This window comes from Wolffia australiana, chromosome 15 (genome assembly GCF_029677425.1).
Source record: "Wolffia australiana isolate 7733 chromosome 15, ASM2967742v1".
Taxonomy (NCBI): Eukaryota; Viridiplantae; Streptophyta; class Magnoliopsida; order Alismatales; family Araceae; genus Wolffia; species Wolffia australiana.
This window is the reverse complement of record NC_135849.1, coordinates 5,146,128-5,166,983: the sequence shown is the minus strand read 5'-3', so window position 1 is coordinate 5,166,983 and position 20,856 is coordinate 5,146,128. Positions and strand designations below refer to the sequence as shown.

Here is a 20,856-nt window from a genome sequence, read left to right as displayed (position 1 = left end):
GAGAATCAACAGGCTGACCCGAATCACATGTCAAAAACCTGAAGTTTGCAAATTTTATTCTAATAACCTCATGTTATAAAAGTTATATAGCTATAGAATGGATGATACTGTGTATCATACTTTTATGAAATTGCATAAAAAATAATACCTACGTATATCAGAAAATCTGCTATTGGCATCCAAACCTCAAGAGGCAACTAGATGCAGGTATCGGGATGGATATCGTTATTATAGCAACTGATATTCAATGTCACCATCAAATATTAGGATATCGGTCATTGCAGATAACATTTTTCTCTCTCTGATATCTGATTGATATTTGCATCCTGGACAGGTGAACACTGTTCAGTTATACTTGTGTAGCCAGTTATATTCATCAATTATTTGCTATCTTATAATTATTAAATGACTAATGAGATTTTGAAACCTATTGTGTGAGCTATATTTAAGAACTTTCTTAAAGGAATTCACCTGTGTTTATAATACTTGCTCTTCTTCAGAACAATGTGTTTATAGTGAAGAAGATGAATCTTAATCTTAATTTCGAAACAAACCCCATAACATAGGTGACCAAATATGATTTCTAGAATTTCACAATATGATGAACTTTGTTCTACATGAGTTTTCTGAGCTTCTTTAATTCACATGTTCTACATGATCTCTTTTAATCTCTTTCCTAAATTTTAGTGAAACATTATACTTCATCTTTTTCATATGTTGATTGCACGAATGATTCACTCTCTATGTTTCTGAATTATTTATGAGATACTAAATATAGATGGGCGAATGCCTCAAACATTCTTAATTTTGGGGTTTATGTATCATTGAATATGCTGATGCATCATACTCAAAATTTTCCTAGGGTTCAGTAGATTCGTAGGATATTGCATAATTTTTCCTGGGTCCTAATGCCGATTAGTTGTGAAAAATAATATTCTATTATTTAGGCCAATAAAACGAAAGATTACATAAAGTTATGCAGATTCAGAATTCAATTTGGGGAAGTCCACAGATCAGGTTCAGCAATCTGAGAGAGCATTGACCTTATGGAATAAGGCAAAGACCCAGACACTTGTGGCTAATAAATTGTTAATCAGATATTTCAATGCATGAGAACCCTCGTTCAAATAGTAAACCACGATCATAGTGAGGAAACTGGCAAAGATTTGAACATATTATCATTTCGGCACTTACAACCCATAAAAATTCAGCTACAACATGATGTCGCCGCTCAAAGGTGATCATTGAGTGAAAAGTTATTAATTTTGTGATGATTTATTGTGGAAAATTTTCTTTGTGTGGATGATACTTAGGTTTCCATTGCAATTAGTAATGTTCATATTGTTTGGATAAGCTTTTCCTCCTTTACCTCAACCAGCCAGAACAAAAAGGAAGGTTATCTTATTAAGACCCCTTATAATACCATTATTTCAATGTTTCATTCAGATAGATACTCCTTCCATGATATTAATAATTTATCAATTACTTGATCTCCCAGTAACCATCATAGACACATATTGAATCACTTCTACTGTTTCTAGTAAATGGTACCTGCATTCTATTCTTATTCTTTAACAGAAATTCCCATGCTTGTCCTTTTTTATAATATTTTCCTGTACCATTCAACAAATTAATTTAATGACAGATTGTTCTCTGTTCTGTTGAGTTTTTTCAAGGGCATTATTTTCAGCATTCTTGAACTTATGTCTGGTAAAATATCAAGTATTTTTAATACAGTTGGCATGTCCTCTTATTATGCTCCACCCTTTCCTTCTATTTCTATCTTCTTCAGAGGCTCAATTTTAACTTTCACATCCTCAGATTAGACTGATCTGAAATATGCTGGAAAGAATATTATATTATTAGATGAGACCTTTCTGGTCACGATACAAAACTATGGAAATCCCTTCCACTCCACTACATTACAAACACTAATATTAAAGTGATTTTAGAAAAGCACTATTACTGTCTGCATATTTGATGCCATACCGAAAATTCAGTCTTATACGAACCGAAGAATCAGTTAATTTAATTTTCTGGATCAAATTGTAAAAAAAAGAGAAACCCAGAAGATCTGCAGATTAAATGTGAAAGTGTCATTCACAAGATCATTATTGGAGCAAGGGATGTGATTCTCTCATTACCTCTTAACAGAGGTTAGATGAAAACATGGACATTGTGTCTCATCATCATCCCTCTATTAAACCTTACTCAGAGGAGAGCTAATGATCAAATTAAGATGTAAATCATCATCTTCATTCGTCATTCGTCTGTGATGGCGATGACAACACCGTCATCTTCACTTGAGCTGTGCACAATGAGGATGAGATGATGACAATAATTTTCACTATCAACCCAAATCCCGACCCAATCGAGCCGGATCGACTTGGCTAAGGCCAATACCCAACATCCAGGTTGGGTTCGTCTATTCATTGGTTAATTGGACCGATTCTGACCACCAAACCCTAATTCTAATGATGTGAGAGAATGTTACTGTCGGCCGGCGAGTATCTAGAACCTTCTACACTGTTATTTCTACCTAGAACCTTCTAGAACTGCCGTTATAAGCAGTTCTACAGATGTAACTAGTGTTCGCCGTCCCGATATCCGGTATCGGACAACCGATATCCGGAAAAAAATGGGACGATTCCAGATATCGGGCGATATCCGTCTATCAGGGGTTAGACGGATATCGGTATCGGATACCGGGGGTGAGGACGAAGAAGGTATCGGATACCGGATATCGGAAAAGCGATATCCGGATATCGGTTTCGCGATTTCCGGTATCCGATACCGGATTCGGTAAAATAATCATTCATCTGGCATAGTTTTACTTAGTTAATTTAACATAAGTAGATTTCAATATGTATTCGATGCCCATTATTATATAGTAACAAATTTTTTTTAATCTTTCCATATGGGATAAAGGGATTCCGAGTTTACCACAAAACCCAGAATATCTTTATCCCATATGGAACAAATAAAAAAAAGTAACTGTGTATATAATGACTTGGTTGTATAACAAAATAACAATTTCTTATGGTGCCCTTGCCAACGTTGCCCCTGCGATATATGAAATGTCAGACGTCCATATTTTTAGAGAAACATGGTTTCATGTGCTTCTCATATTTTTAGAGAGCGAGGCATGAAAAGCTAGAGAGAGAGGGGGAGAGGGATAGAGAGCGAGAACTAGAGGGGGAGAGGGAGAGGGCGAGAACGAGAACTCTGAGAGAGAGGGAGAGAGAGACTGAGAGATGGCGCGAACGAGAGAGACTGAGAGAGAGAGAGAGGGTGAGAACGAGAGAGAGACTGAAAGAGGGAGAGATAAGGGTATACGATGCAGATATCGAAAAGCGATATCCGCATCCGATATCCGGTACCGTCATCTGTCCCCCTGAGACGGGAGACGGATGCCGGTATCGGACGGATACCAGTATCGGATATCGGCACTGTAGCAACCGATATCTGATACCGAAATCCGGTATCCGGATATCGGAAAAAACGGATACCTGAAAATTCAATTCCGGTATCCGGTTCAGCATCCGTCCCGATACCGGTATCCGATACTGGCATCAGGACGGGCAAACACTAGATGTAACAATGACAATGATTATCATAAGAATGAGTTTCTCTCTCTACACAGATGTCAGTGAACGATTATTCCGGTAAACTGACAGATGTAAACTGACTCCATAAAAAGATCTCTCCCTCAAACAATATGCAAGGCTGGAGCAAGCATAGTTTCAAATTTCATTTTCTTACCAACCAGACTCCATATAAAAGTTGTAACAGAACAAATATTTTTGGAAGGAGATTGAAATTATCAGCTAAAAGTATTTCTAGAATAGGTCTTTTCCCCTCTTCCTCTAGCTCAATTCACACTGGACATGAGTAAATAAAAACGAGAAAATGATAATTGCCTAGACTGGAAGATTTAAAAGCTGAATTGGTTTTTTATGGATAGAAGACTTAATATATATTTATGTACAAGATAGGCCATCATCTAAGCTTGTGGGCTCTTTTTACACCCACGTCACAAATGGAAGAAGTAAAACTTATGAGATGAAGGCCTTGACGAGTTCGCCAAAATTACAGGAGTAACCCGTTCTCGGGCAGATGATCTTCCCGTCGTTCTTCTTTGCCATTGCTTCCAAAGCCTGAACAGATGAAAAAAAAAACTTCACAAACGTAACTTTCTCTTCTCCTCTCCACTTAAAAAAAATAATTCATTTTTTTATGTGTTTCGTAAATTTAAATAATAACCCTTTTTTACTTTTTTTTAGAAATAAAGTATTGAAATCGGCGTGCCTTGGTGCTGTAGACGTAGCCGTTGGGCAGCACAAGAGGGGGGTTCTCAGTGTCCATGAGCTCCTTGGATATGTAACAGACCAGCTTCGAGTTCTGCTGCTTCGAGAAGGGCAGACTCGTGGCCAGGCTGCGGAAGCTCTCCTGAGACAGAGGGTCTTCTTTGGTGCAGCTCTCTTCGTAGCAGAGCCTTTTCGAAGGGATTCAAGAGAACACAACCAGGGTAGGCCAAGAGATGATGATTCATAGTCTTTAATATCGATGAATGACGATGACAATGACCAAAATCAGGCGATGATGATCATGATGACTTCAACCACCGCTTGGCGATGATGATGACTCTTGATGACGATGATGAAGATGCGATGATTAAATGCTCAAACTTCTCTTCAAAGCCAATGGATGTCAATGTTATGCCACAAGGATGGCTATTGGATATCGACATGGATGATGATGTGGATAACCGTTCTGAGAAACTGGATGACGATGGCAATGACAAGGTTAAATGCTCCCACATGATCTTGGAAGTTGACGGATGATGATGATGATGGGTTGAACTGGTGGATGACGATGATGTCTCCGGGAAACAAGATTTTGTTTTTTTTTAAGGTGGAAATTAGATGATGATGAAGATAATGATTCTAAATCGTCACTGTCATTGTCCTCTTGTCATCATCATCGTTGACCCCGACGCTTAAACAAAATTATGAAGGTAAATATCTTGGGAAATAAAAACCAAAATGAATGAACTTGGGTTTACAATATTAAAAACTAGATTTTGGGGATACGGTGTTTTTAGAGCTGTCAGGCCTGCTTGAAGATATATATTGAGCAACGGCTCCAATGTCATCCCGTATAATCTGAAAAACTCCTGCTTGAACAGCTCCACAAGAGAGTCCCATTGCTTGGGCTCAAACAGCACCTACTCCAATCAGACAACCCACTTTTAAATGAATGTTCGTTAATTTTAATTTCTTATTGTATTAGTTCCTTAACAACCATGAATGTTTCAGTGACCCAATTATATTTGATTTATTTACAATGCTATGCATTCAGAAGATGATACACAGATATTGATATACGCAAAGACTACAGCTGACTGACACCTTACTACATAACATAAAATAAAATAAATAGATAAAAGTAATCAAATTTTTTATCGATCAAGATTTTGGTCGATGATAATAATGCTTGACTGGATCGATCGTGATGGTCCAATCCAATTTTCGAAAGATATACAGAAAGAGAACATCAATGGTCCAATAGGAACCTGACCGAGGTGATTTAATCTACGAGAGAAGAAAATATGACAAGCTTGATTCACAAAAAAATATAAAAAACCCCGATCATTACAAACTCTGATCGTTTAAATTAAACAAATTCACGGCAACAGATGAATGAATTTTGCATTTACCGAAGAATACGAAATACAGAAAAAAAAATCGTTTAATAATTTACTTCACTATGGGGAGGATGTTCTATTAGAGCATACAAATGATGTTCTCTGCCTAATTTCGCCTGGGTAACTGACATCAAAGAAGCTTTGGGAAAATATTAAAACATGCAATTTGTGGCTTTCTTATTACGTAAAATTGGTTGAATAACGGCATTTGTACAAGCCAAACCAAGACGCATACCTTATATGTGGCACATTCAGTGCTACTCTTAAATGCCAGGGTGGCCATGACACGCTGTAGTTCCTTCATATGAGAAGCCGCCCAGAGAGACAGATGTTTACGAGCATATGAAATAGCCTGCATAGTGTTATCTACCCGCACCATTTCTATAAATTCCTGAAGCCTCAACTGCAACTCAATCGTACTCTGCACACAGGAAAGATTCCCAAAAGTTAGTCTTGACATTTTTTTGTTATTGGTTATTGTTGGCAGAGTTATTTTTTCTTTTATTGCTATTTGACCCAATAATTTTGTATATTGCATCAATATCGTTTTTGTCCGTCCTATCCGCTAATGGGTCTCACTGAATTAAGTGGAAACCTGTCTTGCTGTATAAAATCTAGGTTTTCGCCCATAGTAAAAACACGACATTTTTCCCCCTTTCTGCTCCACAAAGCTCAGCAGCCGCTTGACGATTGGGAACTCCATTCTCTCGAGCTGTTGCACAGAGCATCTCGCTCGTTCTCTCACTTCTAGCAGAAGCAATATTTCCCCATCGCTACGTAAGTGGGCCGTGTGTTACAAGTGGCCCAAGCCTTATGTTTAACACAACAAACAAGAAAGATCTGGAAGTGTTAACCAGGACATTAATTTTTAAGCTCTGTTATTTGTAATATAAGGGGGTGATAGAGTCCTAAGAACTTTCCACAATTGACAAATCAATGGTAAGCATAGTAAGCGACTGAGCTTAAGAAGGAGAAAACAACAGATTTTTGAATAACTGTAGGGCTATGAATGCCCCTTGTAAAGACATTTGATGGACATGAGATGAATGATAATTCAAGTTCATCTTGGCACAATTGGGCCGTCAGGACATCATGACGGCAAGGGTTTCCATCTTTGGAAATTCTGGAGGCGTAGACCATCTCTTGCTTCTCATCTTGATCTTCTTCTTCTTTCTCATTTACCGATCCTCAATAGGTCCCCATAGGCCTTCTATCATTGGTATAAGAGCTGATTCGATCAGTCACTGCCATCCCTCCCAGAGGCATCGGCATCACTCAGCCTGACATAACCAATTTCGCTGAGCTGTTCCCTCAACTCCAAGATTTGATGGTTGGGAGCACCATCGCTGCCCGCCCCACAACTGTCAAGCCAGCAGCATCCACAAATTGCATCCACAACTGTCACCACTCCCATTGTAGTTGATCCATCGGTAACTGTGCCCATCTGGCTGGCCCATTAGGACCTTTTTGTACGAGGTGCTTCTCAATTGCCACCGGCTCGTGCCTTTATTAGCAGTACATTCGGAAGGATTGAAGGGAGTCACAAACTCTAACTTTGAGATCTGAACAAATGACAGTAACAATTCGGATCAGTAAATTATGCCAATTTCCTATCAATAAGACCACTTGATTGTTCAAGAAAATCCAAGCCACGTGGTCGGAATCAATTTCATTTAATTGCTCTCACGCAAACCTGAATTGGGATATCCACCAATATAATGTAAAGAACACTTTCCTGTGTAGAGACCTTGATAGAGAAGTTTACCTGTCCCTACCCCCTTGGCTACAAGCATAGCAGCAGCTAGTAGTCCATGAGGACTCTATGGACTAAAGCAATCTCCTCGTATGTGGTTTGGGAGGTTCACCAAGGCCATAAAACAGTTGGGCTACCTGACTAGGCAAAATTGATTACACGCTCTTCCTGAAGCATAGAAATACCAACCTCACAGCCTTAATCGTTTATGTCAAAGATATCATAATTTCAGGGGAACGATGTCAAAGAAGCTCGGTAGCTCTTGGGAAATTAAGATACTTTAAAGGAATGGACGAGGCCCACTTGAGGGAAGGGATGGATACTCTTATTCCAACACAAATACACCCTTGACGTACTTCATGAGGCTGGCAAAGTGGCCTGCAAACCTGCCAATGCCCCTAATGACAAATTGGGTCCTGGTGAAGACAGGCCCTCCCAGAATCAGGGCCAACATCAGAGGTCGAATGGTAATCTGCACTTGGATATGCAAAACCTGATTTTGGATTTTCCGTTTGTGTGTTGAGCAAACACATGCATGACCCCAGGCGGTACATCTCCATGATTTCCACCGAGTCCTTGCATATCCTGGCCGAGAGCAAAACTTCAAGAGAACCTTGATGCATGTAAGCAAATCGATACTGACTCTAACAATGTTGGATCAGTGACATCATTTTACTGTGCATTTGTCCGTGACAACCATGTCAGCTGGAACAACAGGTTGTGTCTAGATTTAGAGCTGAAGCTGATTTCAGAGCATTGGGTCAAGGTATTTGTGAGGGCATGTGGATACAGGATATCCTTCGCGCGCTGAAGTTTCAGTCCAGACGCCCCATTTGATTCTTTTTGACAATAAATCTGTCATAGCAGTTGCACATAACCATGTGCAACATGGGCATACTATGCATGCGGAGATTGACCGTCACTTCATCAAAGAAAATTTAAGACTAGCCTTATTAACATTGAGTACGTTAAATCAACTGGGCAAGCGGCTGATATCTTCACAAAAGGCCCGCCTCCACCAACCATAAGCTAATTGGTAATCCTGGCATAGACAATATCCACAGCCAGCTTATGGGGGGATGTTAAACCTGGCCGCTATATTTTTTGTCCATCAACCTTCCATAAGCTAATTGGCAATCTGATACGACCCTTCCACACAAGTACGTGCAACGGAAGAAACGTACCAGACCCAAACATGCGGGGTCGAGCGCGGGAGACGACTAGACACAAGACCAAGCTATAAATAAAAAGCCCAAGGGACCCAGCCGGGAGGAGAACAGACTTAATTGAAGACAAGCTCTGGGCTCACCGACGCTATGAGGACTGGTCTAGGGAGCTCCTTCCTTCTAGAGGACGGCCGACCAATTTGGTTTGCCGTATTGTTTCATTTTCTTTGCATCCTAATTCTACGAACTACAAATTGTGATCGGATACATCACTTGTTACCATTTTCAAGCTACAATATTGAATTCTTGAGTCAAGTCTCATTCCACATTCATCATATTCGTTGGGAGCGTAACACAATCCCGGCATAGACAATATCCACTGCCAGCTTATGGGGGGATGTTAAACCTGGCCACTATATTTTGTCCTCTCCTTATTTCTCTCTTTTCTAACAGTATTGGGCCATTTGTGATTCGGCCATACTGGAATCTCTTTCTATGCTTGCTTTCATTTAATCTGGTGAACACTAAGTAATCAATAAGGAGAGGACACATGGAATCATGAACAAATAACTGGGTATTCTAAGATCCTGACTCACACATTCATATTCCACACTAACTATATTAGGCTGATGCAAGTCTATCAGCAGAGCTTGAAGCATAAAAGAATCAGTGCGGGGAAGATGACTTCCAATATTTTTTATTGACTATTTTTTCCACAAAAACATTGTTAATATCTCCATGTTAAACATGGTGAAGGAGGTGAAATCGGCGGCACGAGAAAGGAGAAGGAAAATCTGGAATATAAGGCCTGCACCTTTGACTTTTTCAAACGGGTTTTGTTCTCTGCACACCAAGCTAGAGCTGGTCCCACGTCTCTATTCTGAAGCGCATCTATCACCCTTCTGGCGTCAATAAATATGTCAATATCTACGAGGCCCTGGCACGAAGGCGGAAGACAATCACCCAAATTGCATAAGAGATCATAAAATATCACGGCACATTAAAATAAATGACGAACAAACAAATACAAATTTCACAAAAACTTGGGAAATTACCCAGAAATTTGTGATCAACTGCATGAAATCCATTGGAAAACTCGGGGAAACTCTGTACCTGTAAGCCGCTAACATTAGCAAGCTTCTCGGCGGTTTCGTAATACGACATGCGCAACATGTAGTCCACAAGAATTCGCTTCAGTCGGATACTATTCCACTCCGCCTGCCCATCAGGGGTCAACGAATCAAGGTGTTCCAGCCGCGCCTTGCATCTCTGAACTTGCAGGTTTTCTATCCGTGCGCCTTCCTCCAACTGCCCAGAGAGAACAAAGATCAAATCAAACTACGCCTTAAGTAAAGATCGAGTCGTAAGGTCTTTCAAAGCGATGAAAATGACATGCTTGAGGGCAATAAACCAGAGAAGAATACGGAGGTCAAACTTTTCTAGTTATAGAAAGTTAAAGGCCAAGAGAAAACTGCAGAAAAAGTCTTCAGAGAAGGGAAATTAGGTAATTTAAAGCCATGATGATTCAGTAAAAAATGCTGTTAGCTACCGCCCTAATTTGGAAAAATCCTAAAAAACATGAATTGAACCATTAATTCAATTCATGTTTTTAGATAAATAAACCAATTTCTAACACCGGCGAACGATGAAATATCCGAGTCTAGCAAGCCGAAGGTCAAGAAAAAACCGCTGAAAAACGCTCCAGAGAAGCGGAATCAGATAGTATACGGTTTCCATCGCAATCAAGAAGACTGACCTTCCGTTTGAGGCCATGGAGGCGGGAGACAAGACAAGTTAACTGCTGAACGACCTCTTCGCGAGATTTTGGACGGTTATCCTCGCCGGAAGACGAGGAAAGCTCGGTGACATTATAAAGAACCGCGGAGATCTCCTTCTCGACGGCTCGGTGATTCAATCGCAAGGTTTTCTTCAGGTGTTCGAGAGGCGCGCGCAAGAACTGATGCTCGAGCTTGAGAGACTCCGCCAGCTGCTGCGCTCGCCCCTTCCCCGCCGCCGTAGCGCCGCCGGAGTGGCCGTTCGCCGCCGGCGCGTCCACCGCCATGTCCATCTCTGAATTCCTCGTCTTCCTCCCCCGCCCTTCCCCGGACATCTATTTATAGGGGCGAGAGATGGTCGTGCGGTGCGGTGCGAAAATTCGCATCGAGTGTGCGAATTTTCGCACGCACAAAATGCCCTGCGCGATTTGCGGTGCGCTTTTGTGCGGGAAAGCGCACTGCACATCGCATTAAATTCGCTCATTTATAAGGATTTAAAAAAAAGATTTTAAATGCTATTTGGAAAATAAAATAACTATATTTAATTCTTAATATAAGAGGTATAATTGCTATGTTTAATTATTAATATAATCAATAATTAAAAATAATATGACGCCCAGGGTCGCCCAGACGGCGTCGCCGGAGAAGACGGTGCCGGCGAAGGGCGGCGAACGCGGCGGGGGGTGGGGGGCCGCGACGGAGGAGGGTGGAGAGAAGGTGGGGGGCGGGGGGTGGTTGTGTGGGGCAGCGGCCAGGGGGTGGAGGGCGGAGAGAGAGCGGCGGCCGGCCGGGGGAGGGGGGCGCGCGGTGACGTAGACGATGACGGAACGGTTGTTAACTGCTCAGTCACCCGTAATCGATGACGGAACGGGACGGGACGGAAAGGATTGCACTGATGCAAGTAAAGTTCCGGATCATCCAGGACGTAGACGATGGACGGGACGGGACAGGAAGGATTGCACCGATGCAAGAAATGTTCCGGATCGTCCAGGACGTAGACAATGGACGGGACGGGAAGGATTGCACTGATGCAAGTAAAGTTCCAGATCGTCCAGGACGTAGACGACGAGCGGGACGAGACGGAATGGATTGCACTAATGCAAGTAAAGCTACGGGATCGTCCAGCACATGGACGATGGATGGGACAGGACGAAGTTCGTCCCGTCCTACATCCCAAATTTTAGAGCTTCGTCAAAATAGTCCTGTCCTATTTTTTTCGTCCATGTCCCGTCCCTTCCAAGAAATTATTGTCCCGTCCAACGTCCCGGGACGAAACAAGGCTTGCGTCAGCATTAGACCACTCAGGAATTGACACGTGGCGTAGCACGTGCGTCGGGCATATGGACCTGTCAGGCGCATACTATACTCCCACAGGACGAAATAACCATCCGGTCCCCCTGTCCAAGGCCCCAGACGGGACGGCAATTTCGTCCATTGACGAAGCAATAGTCCTGTCCGGGGACGGACAGACAATTCTTTGTCCCGTCAATCGTCCAAAGTCCTGACAGACAATTCTTCGTCTTCTTTTTTCGTCCACGGATGAAATTACTGTCCCGTTCGCGTCCCTGCAATACAGATGCAAGGTGGGATGGGCAATTCTGGATGACGATGATGTGTAACGTTGACGTTGATGTTGACATTGGAGGATGGAGGACTGAATCACGAAGACGGTATCAACTAGTGTATTCCCGTCATCGGAGTTCTTACAATTTGCCGTGGGACTGACTCCATGGGAAAAGAATGGTTATGGCTGGAGAACATCGCCACTCGTCACTCGGACGAGCAACAATAGCCTGTTGCTTTATAATTTCCTCTTAAAGTTATGTTATCATGTAAATAAGAACACATTTTAAAACTATACCGACCATTAAAATAAACATTATGAACTCGTCCTCCGTATTACAGTCTTGAACCTCTATCATCAAGGAAGCCTGGGACGACAAAAATAGGTCACCTTATGAACACTCACCTACTGCTCGTCTCTCACAGGACGAAAAAACTGTCCCATCCGCATCCCTACACTATACTTGTAGACTACAAACTCGTCATCGGCAGTCATCCTAGCTTGGTTTAGATGACGTGACGAGTGTGGATTCAAGATGATGACGCATTTGGATGACGATGACGAAATTCGTCATCCTAAAACGCTACTACAGCCGCTCCCCTCTTTTCTCACTATAAATAGATAGCTTTGCAGGAAAAGAATTTGGGGGACTGGAAAGTGGAGGGAGAAGACGAAGAACACCATGGCCGCGAGCGAGGATCTAAGCGAAGGATCGTCGTCCCCTGCTGCCTCTGCGCTCCGAAGGCATGTCGATTCTTCTCCGATCAATGCTAATGGATTACGAAGAAATCAGCTCTCTGTTCATGAAGCGCTCGGCGGTGGCGCAGGTTCGTTCTTCCTCGTTCTTCGTTGAATCTTTCGCGGTTTTGGTTTATTATTGTTTGATGTTTGTTGCAGTGGCCGATTTGATTCTCTGGAAGAGGAGGAATGCAGCGGTGGCGCTTTTGACCGGGGGGACTGTCGCTTGGTTCCTCTTCGAGATCGCTGGATACGGTTTCTTGTCGCTCTTGGCCAATGTCCTCCTCCTCCTGATCTTTGTTCTCTTCCTTTGGGCTCGATCTGCGCTTCTTCTCAACAGGTCACAAAATCTATCTTCTTCTGCGCGCAAGCCTTTTCGATTATCTATCTCGGTTATACACATTTTCTTCGTTTTTCGTATCTCTTCTCATCTACTTGTACATTTTTTTCGTATTTCTTCTCATCTAATTCTACAAATTTTCATTTCTTCTGTTTCTCCTTATCTATTTGTACAATTTTTTTCTTTCGTATTCCTTCTCATCTAATTCTACAAATTTTACTTTCTTCTGTATCTCCTCATATATTTGTACAATTATTTTCTTTCGTATTTCTCCTCCTCTAATTCTTCAAATCTTACATTTTCTGTATTTCTTCTCATCTAGGTATTCAAATCATCTTTGTTTCATATTTCTTCTCATCTAGGTATTCAAATCTTCTCTGTTTCATATTTCTTCTCATCTAGTTGTACACATTTTCTCCCTTTTTCGTACTTCTTTTCTTCATCTCTTCTCATCTAGTTGGACAAATTCTGTCAGGCCCCTGCCTCCTCTCCCTAATTTGGAAATTCCCGATGCCGTTGCGGAAAAGATTGCAGATGAGGCTCGAGTTTGGATCAACCGTGGACTGTCCGTTGCACGAGAAATAGCCATCGAAGGCGATCGGAAGCTATTTCTCCAGGTAATTGCTACAGATAAACTCTCTTAGAGATGAAAGATCTCAACGAATTGCATTAACCTGTGTTTTTTCTGCAATCTTCTTGAAGGTCATTGTGATATTGTGGGGTGTTTCCTACATCGGGAGCTTCTTCAGCTTCCTCACTCTTTGTTACCTATGTAGGTTCAAAGATCTTAAATTTCACCCGACGCTATCCCCATTACTCAATTTCTTGCATTTTTTTTCAGGCCTCACCCTTTCCCTCACGGTTCCTGTTTTTTACGACAAAAATCAAGATCTCATCCATGAGAAGATAGTGCAAGCTCATCATTTTCTGTTGAAGCAGTATGAATGTGTTCTTACTAAGACGGGAATAAGCGTAAAGAAGGCGAAGAAAACAGATTAAAGGTGCATCATTTTCGTTATTTTTTTCTTAATGCTCACCTAGACTGAGACTTGTCTCTCAACCGGCACGGAAAAATATCTGAAAGAATGAATTTTGTTTCAAGAAAACATCGTATGCAAACCCAGATCTCTTATTTCCAATGGGAAGTTTTTCGGTTTTTTCTTTTTGCAAAATAATTCTGTTAAAAGCTTTCTGAAAAAAGGATCATCACGATGGAATTTGAATGTATGGTATTCAAATACGAAATCATTTATTTTGGCATGAGATCCAGCTAGAGAGAGAAGAAAACTAAAACATTGTGGAGAGTACCGGATAGAAGAGATCACTCAGGCCGTTCTTGGAGAGGGAGAAGCGCCCTCTGCCTGAGGCGATGTAATTGATCGTAGAAGCTCCAAAGAGGCCGCCAGCCCCAAGAAATGCGATAGGATGGTGTTCGCCGAGGCCTGCCCAATATGATAATGATGATGATGATGATGATGATTATGATTGTGATGGTGATGATGATGATTCAAAAAGGCTATTCATCATCTTCACGGAGAGAGTGAAAGTGAACTCTCTCTCTCTCTCTTCTTACAGCAGTTGGAATTGAATTCAAAAGAAACTATGATGAGAGAGAAAGCACTCTCTCTCATTCTTCTTATGAATATAAATTCCGACTCTAGAGAGAGAGAGAACCAACTGAAGACACCTAAATGAGCCTGTGGTTTTAAAATTCATTTGCTAATTCTTCAATTCCTTAGATTGTCGAATCCATCTTGAGAGAAATACCACTTTATCTTGCAGCGTAACTTGGGATTTTGCTTTCAAAATCATTAAAAACTCATGCATAAATTCTTCAATCTACAGTAATCCATGACCTAGAGAAAGAGGTCTAAGATTGGAGGAATTGAAGAATTCTTAGATAAATGTAGAACAAAACTATATCCAAGTTTTCAAAATAGTTAGAATCACAGCCATATACAGGTCACGTCTACATATCTATTTATCTGTCATCTATCACTGTAACTAAACCCTAAACCCTAAACCCATCCCAGGCCATGCGGTTCCCCATTTTCGTTTAAACCCTAAATTCTCTTTTTATTTAATGTAACCCCCAGACCGGCGACAAGGGACGGGGACGCCGCCCCGTGCCCGGTGCTTAGTCATTAAAAGAAATCTATCACTACCGATTGATAATGCCATTACCTGAACCAAGAAAACGTCCAAGGCCAGAACTGGACTTTGACCTGGTGGAATTGCCTGATAATATGGGACGGCGGACGTGGTCAGAGCCTTGGCAACCAGCAAGCCAACGGTCGCCTGCATGCCGAGCACCGCCGCTCCCATTCCCAGCAGGTTTACGACTATCCCGTTCCTCAGGCTTTTAACCACTTCGGCTCGAGGAGGTGCCTAAAATTTGATCATCAAAGCATAATATTTCTTGGCAGAATTCAGAATAAAGCAGGTTTTTTTCAAAAGGTAATGGCACAATGTTATTTATGCTATTTTTTTTAAGAGGTAAGTTTAACCATCACGAGACGTCTACCGCACAAAACATATGACAATGGCGTGGTTACTGATTTGTTCGGGTGACTGCCTCATATGTTATTTTAAAAAAAAAACATATGACAATGATGTGGACAAATTTGGCATGACAGACAGCTGAGCCTGATAGGGTCAGCAATGTCAACCGTCATTTTCACTAAGATTTATTAAAAAAACTTCTACTATGTCATTGTCGCGTCAACGACTATCGTTGACATTGGCTAAAGAGCGATGTCGATTGACGGTTCTTTGAGGTTGACATCCGCATCTACATAACGTCAATGTCAAAGATCGTCGTCATCCCGACTTGGTCAACTCTATTCATGATTATCAATGTGCAGTGGTAATTCAGTTTTCTGTTCTCGCTTTTGGCAGATATAGTCTAAACTAATGCAACAAGAGGAAAAATCATAATCAGAAAATTATTTTTTTGAGGGACAGATGATGGTTTAAAAGATCTGTCACTGTTATGAATGAATAGCCTTCTCACTGATTTTTAAAAGTGAGAATGTTACAACCCCAAAAAGATATAATAATTCAAGAAAGAAGTGAACTTGGCCTGCAAACTGATTCCACATCAAGTTCATGCATAGTTTCTAAATTTTAAGCATGGTGAGAATCAATTTGCACTGCATTTCGGTTTTCTGCTCCTATTATTTGCAGTAACAGTCTTAATTAATGCAAAAATAAAGACCCCTAGAGATTATACATGAAAAAAGGATAAATTAATCCTTTGAGAGACTGATGATGGTTTCAAAAAACCTGTAACAATCAATAATCAACTGATTTCTTTTCAAGTTAGATCAAAAAATATATCTAATGTTTCAAGAAAAAAGGCAAACATAGTCCAAAAATGAGAACTACTTCTAAACCCAGTCAGAACAAATCTATAAAAAGGAAATGTGAATATATCGATGAACAACTGAAATACTTTCTAGAAATAGAATTATTAAATTCAATCGCTAACCAACTTTGTTATAAAGCTATAGCTGATAGCAAGGACACTACTTTTCATCATTAAGCAGGATGTTGTTCATCAACAAGAATCAAGTTTAATACCTTGGTAGGATCAGTGGCCGTCTTCCGAAGCCTTTCTGAAAGACGGATATAACCAAAAGACCAGAAGACAGAAACAAATGCAGCTGCAATAGCGGCGCTAGTGGCATAAAATGTAGCTGGAGATGTGACTTTCCCAGTGATTATGGTAGAGAAAGACAGGATTACAGCAGCCACAGCAGTGCAAACGAGCTGCCCCCAGAACCCTAAACTGCCCAATCTTTTAAAGTAACGAGAGGTGCTCTCCAGTCTTTTCGAGACCTATGACAAGAAATCAAAGATTAAAATCATAGACGGTCGGATTCAATAAACCAAACAAGAAATGAAAAATAAATAGAGGGTCTCCAAATCAGCATGCATCTTAACCAAGAAGAGGACAGAACAGAACAAATAGAAAAGATATCACCCATAATTTATTTGCATTTAGGACGGCTTCAGACTTTCGGGATGATATTATGATAGTGATATAATCCTCTAGGAGGATTTTAGGGATTTTAGCCCGCTAGGAGGATTTTAGTCATTTCATGTTTAGGTAGATTGTCTCCTTTTCTTATTTATTTATTTTTTTGAAAAGTGATTTAAGGCGGTCAACCCACAAAGCGGTAACCACCCGGAAAATTCATAACTCCTTTTCTTACAAGGATGTGTAGCCCTCCTTTGAGGAGGGCAGTCAAAACTTATGGTACAATCGGCCTCTTGGCTCACTATTTCGATCCTCCATGTCTCGGTCCTGTCCCCTTGACTGTCCAGCAATCCCCTATCCCGTGATCGTCTCACCGGATCGTCAGCCGGCTCCCCTCCAATCCGATCCCTACCCTTGCCGTTCGGTTCTCTTCTAGTCTCCGACGATCCCTGTCCCCGCGATCGTCAACCCTTCACCACATCATCAGGCGGCTCGTCCCTGGTTGATCCCTGGCCTATCTGTCGACCCTCCTATCATTCCCGTTTCGACTCTCCTACCCCGGGAACATCTACCTCGCCTCGCCCTATACCGTCCTTCCAATACAAACCTAGACTGAGGTTCGTATCAGATAGGTAGGATAAAGAGAGTATAAATAGCCCCTCAGAATTAGAGCAGCCACTAGCATGCTATGAATCCCTATTACCTCTTGAATCATATGTTATTTTGATATAACCTTTTTCTGGGAACAGATCAGAATCCTATTCAAGAAATTTGTGGATGTGGCCCCATAAAAGTTGAGAAAGTATTGTGATGCGAATCTTGTAGCTGGAAAAGAACACTCCTAATGAACGCAGACGCAGCTCAAGCTAACTTATTGACGAAAAAGCGGGCCAACCAACATAGGAAATATGTTCAATTCATCCCTCTTAATGGAGAAATTGTGTCCCCGTTGACGCAATATCTGACAAGGCAGTCTCTTTCCAAGCTCGCCACCAAGTTTTTTGGGCCCAATCCCCGTTGGCGCACTCGTCAAAGTCGAAAACCCTTGTCCGCATTGACGATGACATTGATGACAACAATGGCAGGGTATAACAATGGCTGTCCTAACCATCAACTGGGGTATAACAATGACAGGGTATACCTAAAATCCTCAACTCTATCAATGTCAATGTCGTCCTCAATGTCAACAGGCCTAGTTGGCTTCGTACAGTTGATGGTGATGACGACGATGATGTCTGTTGATGATCGCGACCTCATCGGGAAAACATCAACAAACGACCAAGTCACGCATTGACTAACTAGAACAGTCTTCTACTAGACAACTTCACCTTGTTTTCAGAGTTTTAAAGTAGGCCAGTAGAAACTGCAATCTACACTTGGAACCTCAAAGGCATCTGCTTTGATGCATCCGGCCAGGAACTTCTAACCCAATGGAAGCATATATCTCTCTAAAATTCCACATGAGAACCCACAACCATATTCAATCGTGAACTTCCTGAACATGATCTAGAGAACATGGTGGCTCACCAAACAATAATAGAAAAGTTGCAAAATGTTTTAGAAATCATAAGAACCTGAAATATTATTCTACTTGTAGATACAAGAACAGTACAAATTTAGGATGGAGATTAACATTTAAGGTTGAATTATAGAAAGACACCCATTCTCAATATACTTCGCAGATCTTCAGGAGCCTTTCCCAAATCCATTTGGATTATCCTACCAAGTCTTAGATGGGATGATTCTGAGATTAAAGTAGGAGATGATCTTAACCTTCAATCCATTACAAAATAAGTTGAATCCGGTAATGAGAACCGAGAAAAGATCAGCCAAGGAGATACAAAAACAAAAGAAAAGAGAATAGCTTGAAAAAATTGTCACAGAATCAACCATTAAAAATTGTTATTTAAGGAATAATAATATAAGTTGACGGATAGATCTAGAACTCTATTACAAGATTCTCTCTACCACCATTAAGGAACAATCCCAGAGCACCATTAAGGAAAAAATTCTCACAGAATCAACCATTAAGGACAAAAAAATGTGTATTCATTTTATGCCAGTGCACATTCTTCAAATTCCAAGTACTTCAAAGAGAAACTTAAAATGTACACAGATTAACAAAGAGAAAGTTACCCTAATCAGATAAATCTAGAGTATTAAAAATGGCCGCACCTGCGCGATTTTAGCCTTCTCGACTTCCTGATCATACGGCGGAAACGGACCACCCCCAGCAGATGCAGAAGCAGAAATCGACCCTCTTTTAAAGATGGCGAACAGAACTGCGGGACGGGAGAACGACAATCTAGAGGAGATGGACTCTGCTGGAAGGAAATTCGAGCTATGAAGTGGTAAATCCCGTGAAGCCCGAGATTCACGGCTAGGGCAGAAGAAGCGGCGTTGAAGAGAAGCGCGGCTAAGCCCAATGCATTGCCCTAGAGGAACCGCCATAGCCGTCCCTCGCATTCCCTTCGACTGCAACGAGTAACAAAGACTGTTTTCAAGAGCAGTCGTCGCGAGGTTGACGGGAAGATGACGATAAATGATGACGGTTACTCTCGTCATCGTCATCCTTACTTTATTCTTCATTTGACTGAAGTATGGTTTGAATTAGTGAAAACTATGATATTGTTTGTATATTTGTTTTTTATATTATTGAAGGTTTTGTTGTGTTTGTTGGGTTTTGTTGAAATGATGGATATTTGATTGTTACTCTCAAGTCAGGAGAATTTGGAGGATAATTTATGGTCATAAATGTGTCAAAACTTAGCAGAAAAATAACTTTGTTTTATGCTTTTTGATGTTATCTCATCTATGCATGGACTCCCACTAGTAGCAGAAACTTTGAATCATTTGACCTATGAGTAATTTAATATGGCTTCCATTACACTCCTAACCATCAACAGCCAAAAAATATATTGCTTGCCATATTTTTTAATAGTGTATGGTTCTTATACTTGGTATGGCCAGACTTTTTTTGGCACTTGTTATAATGCATGTACTAACCTCATTTGAGTTAAATAACCTAAGAGTCGTGATTCGGTAACGAGTTTTGAACTCAAAATGTATCTAACGAATAGTATGCCAAGTAATAATGAATTTATTGACTATTAAGGCAAGTAATTAAATTTTTGGTCAATACTTGTTACCGAGACACATAAAGGCACTAAATTGATGTTCTATTAGCTGTATGGAGTTCATAAGACGACTAAAACTATGTTCTATGTTTTTATAAATGTTCAAGAAAAAATTTACCTGTAAATTAATATTTTAGTTTTGGATTCCTAGAATCTAAAGATGACTAGATTATCAATTTATTCCCCTTATGTAGCAGGGTAACAAGTGTTAACCAAAACTTTAAATATAACTGTGTGACTTAATAGCTGATGAATTTATTCTGGCAAGCCAAAGATGTGTGCATATAAAGGGATATAAAGGCTCTTGCATTTTTACATGGGCATATAAAGTCAAAAATAAGTCCCATAACACATAAAGTGATTATGCGTTTATTGTATCTAAGGACACTGATTCAACTAGGGCAGTTCCCTTTTATAATGTGACGGGGATAATTTATATTAACTCCAATTGCATTGCAGACCATGCCACCAAGAGACTATGATACTGAAAATTCATATGTACTCAAATTCAGATTTTTTATGGATTTAATGGTATTTTATAGATTTTTCAACTTCACATTCTTAATGAATTAATTTTCTCATTTTGAATATTTTTTTATGATTTTTTGACATTATTCGTGGAGATATTAATTTTCTAAGTCAGAATATGTATTTGTTATATTTTTATGACTAAATATTTTTTAAAAAAGAATTT

At 40.6% G+C, this 20,856-nt stretch overlaps 3 protein-coding genes across 4 annotated transcripts; 1 reads left to right on the top strand and 2 right to left on the bottom strand.

Moving 5' to 3' along the window:
* Positions 1-3,933: 3,933 nt before the first annotated feature.
* LOC144713032 (LisH/CRA/RING-U-box domains-containing protein) lies at positions 3,934-10,708 on the bottom strand. Of its 2 annotated transcripts, XM_078587514.1 has the most exons (7): positions 10,383-10,708; positions 9,740-9,934; positions 9,441-9,563; positions 5,943-6,128; positions 5,094-5,227; positions 4,309-4,495; positions 3,934-4,157 (listed from the first exon to the last, which is right to left on the bottom strand). In XM_078587514.1, the coding sequence occupies exons 1-7, from the start codon at positions 10,692-10,694 to the stop codon at positions 4,056-4,058; spliced, it is 1,239 nt and encodes a 412-aa protein (XP_078443640.1). In that variant the 5' UTR covers positions 10,695-10,708; the 3' UTR covers positions 3,934-4,055. The 2 variants fall into 2 exon arrangements, with proteins under 2 accessions (XP_078443640.1, XP_078443641.1); XM_078587515.1 differs by lacking the exon at positions 9,441-9,563.
* A 1,884-nt stretch (positions 10,709-12,592) lies between these two features.
* Positions 12,593-14,200, top strand: LOC144712607 (Reticulon family protein). Its single transcript, XM_078586856.1, has 5 exons — positions 12,593-12,792; positions 12,863-13,043; positions 13,519-13,660; positions 13,746-13,815; positions 13,885-14,200. Exons 1-5 carry the CDS (start codon positions 12,648-12,650, stop codon positions 14,040-14,042), a joined length of 696 nt encoding a protein of 231 aa, XP_078442982.1. The 5' UTR covers positions 12,593-12,647; the 3' UTR covers positions 14,043-14,200.
* Positions 14,201-14,249: 49 nt separating this feature from the next.
* Positions 14,250-19,603, bottom strand: TIC21 (translocon at inner membrane of chloroplasts 21). Its single transcript, XM_078586855.1, has 4 exons — positions 19,201-19,603; positions 16,626-16,883; positions 15,228-15,431; positions 14,250-14,485 (listed from the first exon to the last, which is right to left on the bottom strand). Exons 1-4 carry the CDS (start codon positions 19,594-19,596, stop codon positions 14,369-14,371), a joined length of 975 nt encoding a protein of 324 aa, XP_078442981.1. The 5' UTR covers positions 19,597-19,603; the 3' UTR covers positions 14,250-14,368.
* Positions 19,604-20,856: the final 1,253 nt, after the last annotated feature.